Source organism: Polyodon spathula, chromosome 16 (assembly GCF_017654505.1).
Source record: "Polyodon spathula isolate WHYD16114869_AA chromosome 16, ASM1765450v1, whole genome shotgun sequence".
NCBI classification, from domain to species: domain Eukaryota; kingdom Metazoa; phylum Chordata; class Actinopteri; order Acipenseriformes; family Polyodontidae; genus Polyodon; species Polyodon spathula.
This window is the reverse complement of record NC_054549.1, coordinates 26,157,118-26,164,149: the sequence shown is the minus strand read 5'-3', so window position 1 is coordinate 26,164,149 and position 7,032 is coordinate 26,157,118. Positions and strand designations below refer to the sequence as shown.

Below are 7,032 nucleotides of genomic sequence, written 5' to 3'. Positions count from 1 at the left end.
TATTATGATGTATCTAACCTAAAATTCCAGGTAATGCAAAACTTTTGGCCTTAGCTGTACACTCTCTTCTTGGTAACTGTAATTCTCTATACTATATATTTTTTTCTGAACCTTGTGAAGAACTGAGCAGTTAGTTAGATTGAAAGAAGATGCATATTTAAGTGTCCCTGCACTTTTGCTTATATTCTGTCATTACGCACATGTATATTTTGTTAGAACATCACAGCATGTTGAAACAAATCAGAACACTGAAGCCAAAGGAAAAGACAAAGTTTCTATTTAGTACAGTGCTGAATAATTTGAGGAAAAATAAAAGAATCCAGAAGGTCTTTTTTTTGCCTAAACTACAGTGCAATGTACTGTGGTGGTCTGTACCCTGGAAGTTTGTCTTGCCTGTCAACAAACTGTCTCAACAAGAAATATGCAACACTCCAACAACTAACAATGAGTCACAGGAGTAGTTTAGTACAAGGAAGTATAGCGCAGTTGTGCTTGTGTAGTATATTAGCGACTGTATACTGTACAAACACAGGCTGAAAAACAATAAGAAAATACCAAGCGGTCAGGCAAATAAATGGACAAGCCCTGAGTAAGGTTTTGTTCTTGTAGCACAGTGTAGAGGTACCAGTTCAGTTTACAGCCGCACAAGCAATAATGACAGCACACAGCACAAAACCTTGTGTCTTTACTTTGTTTCCTCTATCCTGTAGTATGTGGATTTCCCCCTACATACTCACAAGACTGGGAGACTTCAAGATAAACACACCAAACTGGAGCCTACTTCTCAGTGAGTGGGCATCTCAGCACAGGTGCTGCGAAGAGCCAGCTCACACGTGCACATAGAAAAACTTTCAAGAGCCATGAAATGCCATTGCCACTGGGGAGCCTGTCCTTGGTAACATGAAGAGGGTCCACTCTTCCCTCCACAACACCATACAGTACCACAGCTCCTGAGAAATCGCGATGATTACTCATCTGTGATTACTCAATCAGCGACTGACATGCCTTTATACAAGTTAGCTTAGATCATAGTCAAGTTTCAATTCCTCAAAATACAATTTCTATGAAAAAAAAAACACATTTAAGTGTATGGAAGTGTTTGTGCAAGAAGATATACTGAATCTGATTCTTGCCAACTGCTTTAAAACCAGCAAGTTGGTTTAAAGGTTCCTGTGTGTGTTTTAGCATGACCACCCCATGCTTCTGCAGCAAAGCACTCAGAGGGCAGCACCACTGCTGTATCCAGCAAGAATAAGGTTTCCTTTGTTTCCGCCATCCATATACACTCCTCTAAATCTGCCTGGACCCGGCTTTGAGCTGCTCTGAGCTTGAACCACAGATTAAAAGTGCCAACAGCCTTCCTTATTCCATTCAAATCATGTGAGTAAGTGGGGCGAGCAGAGTCGAAAAGTATCTTATAGCCAGCTATAGGCACATTCTGAGAAAAACAATGCTACTGAAAAAAAATACTTATTGGTGCAACAGAAAATGATGGCGAACACCATGAAATAAAAGGAATGTAAAATGGCATTAGAGGCTACTTAGTTTTGTATTACCGCTAACAATATTATCTCAGGTGACATCATCCCATGCTTTCTGTCCTAAGGACCTGAATTAAAAGTGTCTCTAATGGATCCTTATCGTACTTCTGTCTTTTTAAGTGGAACCAGCTACCATTGGAACAGTGTGAATTGTATAAGAATTTCAAAATAATGTGTTCATTGGAAATGCTGGATCACTGCTAGTGATGTTGTATTGCTATGTTAGTCTACTGTGCTGCAGGAATTTTGAAAATGTTGTGCTACCCCAGGCAAGCAAATAGAGGAAATGAGGCCTTGGTCTAAATGAGTAGTAATTATTCTGGTTCATTACATAAATTAAAACGTTCTTTTGACATATACATTAATTACGCAATGCAACATTAATTGCCCAAAGACTTTCTATATCTACTGATATTGGGATCTATTAAATTGATCTAATTACTGCTGTCTCTTAAATCATGAATGTAATGGGACTTGGAGGAAACCAGCATCTCTAACAGTGTGCGAGTCTCTTAAGAGCATTTATGTGCTTAAAAGTTTGGTCCATATATTGAAACAGTTGTGATACTGGATATGGTATTAAAGGGATTGTAACTATCAAAATAATTCCATAACTCTTATAGGTTATGGAATCCCTTATATTATATATGTCTCAAATGTTCAGTTTTGAAAGAAACATGTTATAGTAAACTTGTATTTTTATTTTAAAATATGATATCTGGTGCTACACTAGGTTAAATAAACCAATTCTTTCGGTGTTACAAAGCATTGTAAGTGTGATAAAGCATAGGTAAGTAATGTAAAGCCCAGAGAGGTACGATTAGCTTATTAAAAAGCAAGGCAAACCTTGTAAACTATGTTAAATGCATAGCATAACTATAGGAAAACTGATCAACTTATATACGGCTATAACAGAAATAAGGTATATAGTAATATTAAAAGAAAATCTTGAAACGTTTTGACTAGAAGTCTTTCTCAATGTCTTCATAGAGGCACATTTATACCAGGAAGGCCTGATTTCCTGCTAAAGTACAAAGCCCAGAAATCCAAGCTACTGTGTAATGTAACGGACTCCAGTACAACTAATTAACATTTGGTGTAAAATTGAATCATATTTGAAAAACTATGATGCTATTATTATTATTATTATTATTTTACCCTGGTCATCACTGGCCAGTATGCTGTGCGAGCAAATACATGTTGTCATAAATTTGTGCTGGTGTTTTAAAATCATACTTTCCTAAAACCACTACTAAAATAAAACTAAACAAAAATATCTATTAAAAAATTAGTAATTTAAAAGTAATTTAATTGCATCGCTGAACTCACATCTGTAACGCGGAACGGTGATTGGGTAAAACAAAGTAGCACCCGTATAAAGTGCAGGTGCAGCAAATGCTTATCTGCGTTTATCACATGTTTATTGCACCAAAAAATAAGTAATACAAAAATAAAATAATGCCACCCAAAAAAGCTGCAGGTACGACATCTGTTGTTGACGAATCAGCTACAAGAAAAGAAGAAAAATCAACAGGTAAGACCGTGTATTCGCTAACTTGGTCTGTTAATTTGTTTAAGTCATACGCCGCCGTCAGGGTAGCAATTTTGTTATAAACGCAGTATGTGTTTGTTAGAAATAGGCTTGGTAAACGCGTCGCTTAATTTTACCTAATTTGCTCAATTTTTGTTATTCTAACATTGTTTACTACAGTGTAGTGTAACATTTATTGTTTTTTTTTTTTTTTTTTGTTTGTTTTTTTTAAGAAAACAAATCGTCAGCAGAGCCCAAAGTCTCTACACACCCTCCAACCCTTGAGATGGTAACCGAAGCCCTTAAGGAGCTGGACACCCGAAAGGGCACGTCAGTCCCTGCTATTCGTAGTTACATACTGGCAAAGTACCCCACTGTGGACCCTGCCAGGCTCAAACCCCTGCTGCGGAACGCACTTACCAAAGGAATCGACAATGGAACCTTGGCCAGGCCTGTGAACTCCATAGCTACTGGAGCAACTGGGAGGTTTAAGGTAAGTATGGTATGTAACTTTCCAGGACTTCCCCTACATGTTAAACGTGTTGTGTGTGTGTGTTTTTTTTTTTTTTTTTTTTTTTTTTTGTTTGTTTTAAGGCTACATTCTTGGGGGGGGGTTGAAAGTTGTTTCTGTCTGCTCAATCTGAGGCTACATTGGATATTTATTGGATATTATTTAACACCTAAAGGGTGTGGGGTTACATGCTGACCTTTAAGTTGAAAGACAATGTACCTAAACAGATTGGAAATTAATTACAAAATAGTTAATGAGTAGTGTGGTGTGTGTGTTTTTTTATTTTTAAACGTTGTATATAAGACTGCCTAGTAGTGATCCTGTATTTCAGGGATGGAAGACCATTGCCTAGTAGTTTGATCCATTCCTGGTTTTAGTGAGTTTAATAAGACACCAGAGTTTTTATCTAATAAACTGGGGCTAATCAAGCTCTTAGTAAAACATGGGATAGGTAAGACCTGCTTTGCAATAGGAGTCTTCTATTTCATGAAGCAAGTACAATATGGACCTCGAGTCAGTACGTAATTTAACACTTTTTTTTAATCAGTTTGTCTAGCAATCTGTCCTAGGTAACTCCTGTAACCCATTTTGGACATTATGACCTGACCTGCAATTTTAAATTCTACATCAGTAGATCACTTTTTTTTAAAACTGACCATGATTTATCCTATTCATTATCGCTGGGCTTCCCAAACTATGGGTCACGATGCAGTCCCAAAATGATGTGTTATCTATTGCAAAGCAACAAACACTAACGAATAAAGATTTGAGTTTTTTTTTTTGTATTTTCTGAAGTGGCAATTGTCGGCCGTGGTGCCCAATGTAGCTCAGCAGGTGGGCCTCAGGGTATGAATACTTTTGAATTGGCATTTTTGGAGACTTGCAATAAATTGTAGAAAATCTTTTTTTTTTTTTTTTTTCCCTTCCTCCTCCACAAAAGCAAAACTTTTACTACGATTTCTAGACAAATTTCCATTGGGGTATGTAAATGTTTGACCAACTGTATATGATGCATCTTGAGGCATTCTAATAGATTTGCACTCTACTGTACAAGGTCAGACATGTGCCCATAGAATGGAGATCAACTGCTTGCAAAACTGTCCTGTTACGTGGCAGTGCACCTTAGCCCAAGCATCTTTTATTAAATTCATTGTGATCTGCAGCTTGTTGTCAAGAAGGTGATTAAGAAAAACAAGGAAGCCAAGGCCGAGGAAAACGCAGACCCAAATGTTCAGGAAGCTCCCAAGACTGATAAGGTAGCCCCAAAGAAAACCAAACCAAAAGCTGCAAAAATCAAGGATGCAGGTGAGCAGGCAATATGGAATAGTGGTTCAACATCTCTATTGCTGTGAATAAACCGGATTTAGCATCCATGATGAATGAACAAGTGTGTTCATATTACTAACATGGCTTGTTAATGTTTTAAACAAATGCTATTTGTTGTAGCTGCTGTCTAAAATATAATTTGTCCTTTTCTCTCGGGAGAAATGTATTGAACAATGCTCTTGTGTGCAGAAGAATGTTATTGTGGAAGTTTTTTTTTATGCATTTGTTTTATTTGCATATGTTTTTGAAGTCACATCTGTTTGTCAGCTAATACAAACGTGGGCATGTTTATAACAAACTACACTGATGGAAGCTATCCTTTTATTCTGCATAGTTTTGCATTAAAACCCCTCAATTAAATACAAGGTGAAATATGCTTAACTTGTGTGGTGTGAATTGGATGCTGGACATATTTCCCTTTTTTTAATTGTTTTTGTATTGGCCTTATCCATGAACTGTGCGTCCTATGCTTCCATTCCTCTGTGCAGAGAATAAGTTGCACTCCCCTTTCAGACTCTAAGGAAGAGAAGACGGAACCTGCTGTGAAGAAGGCCAAAGAGAAGAATTCAGGGGTGAGCGGATATTTGATATTTTAGTCCCACTGCCTGACACAACCTCTTGAGGTGCAGGGTCCAAGGGCATGACTAATGAGCACGTAAAATTGTTCTCAAACTTTACATGAAAGGGCTGGTGCTGGGATTGTGTTCCGCATGGCACCTGTGCATTCATTGTGGCTGTTCAGCTTCATGCAAAGATGATTTATTTAAAATAACCCTTTTGCCTTGCGTTGTGGTACAAGTCTTCAGTATTCTGGGTCTCTACACAGTGGGTGGCCCTGCAATTGACCAACAACTCGGCTTTTGCCAAAGTGTATTGCTGTCTTTCCAATTCCACTGCCTTTTGCAAACACTTATGTAAAACCTTTAGATTAGTACCTGCATCTAGAGCACTGCTTATCCAATTGTGATGAAGCTTGCCAAGAACGTTCTTTTGTAATTGCCCTGTATGTATTGCGATACAAGACAAAAAGCACAACATAACTTAATGTAGTTCACAGACTGGTTTGTGAATGAAATGTGTTTTTTATAGTTGGTATAATTTATGCTGTATCACTTGATTGGTCTTGCACCAAAGTAGTCCAACATATTTGATCTTATTATAAAAGTAGACTATCGCATGTCCTTTGACACTTGCTATATTGCAACCTGAATATTCATACTTCATTGGTATTCGTCTACTGTTACGCTTCTAATTACATTTAACAGGCTTCTTAAACTACACATGCAGTGTATAAGAGTGAACAGGGTTGTCTTCTGTGAAGATTTTCATTTCTTTGGTTTGACAAATTTTTTTTTTCTCTTTTTATTCCAGGGCTTGGTAAAAGAAACCAAAGAGACTAAACCCAAAGCAAAGAAGGAGAAAGCCCTACCAAAGGAGACTGCTTCCAAGGTGCCGCCTGCCAAGAAGCCCAAGGCAGGGAAGAAGGAACAGAGTCCTGCTGAAGAAGCTGGTCCCAAACCCAAGAAAGAGCGGGCTACCAAGCCCAAGGCAGCTGTGAAGGAGGAGAGTGCGGATGAAGGGAAGGGGGACAGTGGAGAGGAGGTGCCGGCAACACTACCAAAAAATACAAACAAGCGTGCAAAGAAAGGAAAAGTAGCCGAATAGTTCACTTGAAGATGTTTATATTATGATTGTTTATTGTGCAGTCATATTTATGGTATTTCAATAAAGCTTTGTATTAATTTAGGTGTTTTATTAATTGTGTTTTTATGCTCCATTCCCATCTGCAAAATTGCAACTTTTAGAAACCATGCACTAATACTTTAACACTAAGATGTGCAGTTATCTCTGATACTTGTCTAAGTGTGAACCAGCTTTGGGCAGCATCCTGTAAGGAAGTGTGTTTTTGCAAGCAGTGATTGGGCTGGCATTCTCCAGTTACAATAGGACTTCCTATGGGTCTACTTTCCTGCATTCACAAATGGAATAGCTGTGGGGAGGACTATTTTCTCCGCTCCAATTTTCACTTTGTTTACGAATGTAATGTTTGTCTTTTCCCCCACCCTCCCTTAATAAATCTTTTGTATTGCAAATGATGGGAGTCATGTACTGCAGTTTCTATT

At 37.9% G+C, this 7,032-nt stretch overlaps 1 protein-coding gene across 1 annotated transcript; it reads left to right on the top strand.

The window, feature by feature from the left end:
• The first annotated feature begins 2,917 nt into the window (after positions 1-2,917).
• On the top strand, positions 2,918-7,032 carry LOC121328225 (protein B4). Its single transcript, XM_041272774.1, has 5 exons — positions 2,918-3,075; positions 3,306-3,565; positions 4,747-4,888; positions 5,423-5,481; positions 6,281-7,032. Exons 1-5 carry the CDS (start codon positions 3,000-3,002, stop codon positions 6,572-6,574), a joined length of 831 nt encoding a protein of 276 aa, XP_041128708.1. The 5' UTR covers positions 2,918-2,999; the 3' UTR covers positions 6,575-7,032.

Bases quoted from the DNA above. Each gene is read 5' to 3' on its own strand.
- LOC121328225 (XM_041272774.1), top strand. From the start codon at position 3,000: ATGCCACCCAAAAAAGCTGCAGGTACGACATCTGTTGTTGACGAATCA. The intron at 3,076-3,305 runs GTAAGACCGTGT...GTTTTTTTTAAG, and splicing joins AAAAGAAGAAAAATCAACAG to AAAACAAATCGTCAGCAGAG. The intron at 5,482-6,280 runs GTGAGCGGATAT...TTTTTATTCCAG, and splicing joins CCAAAGAGAAGAATTCAGGG to GGCTTGGTAAAAGAAACCAA.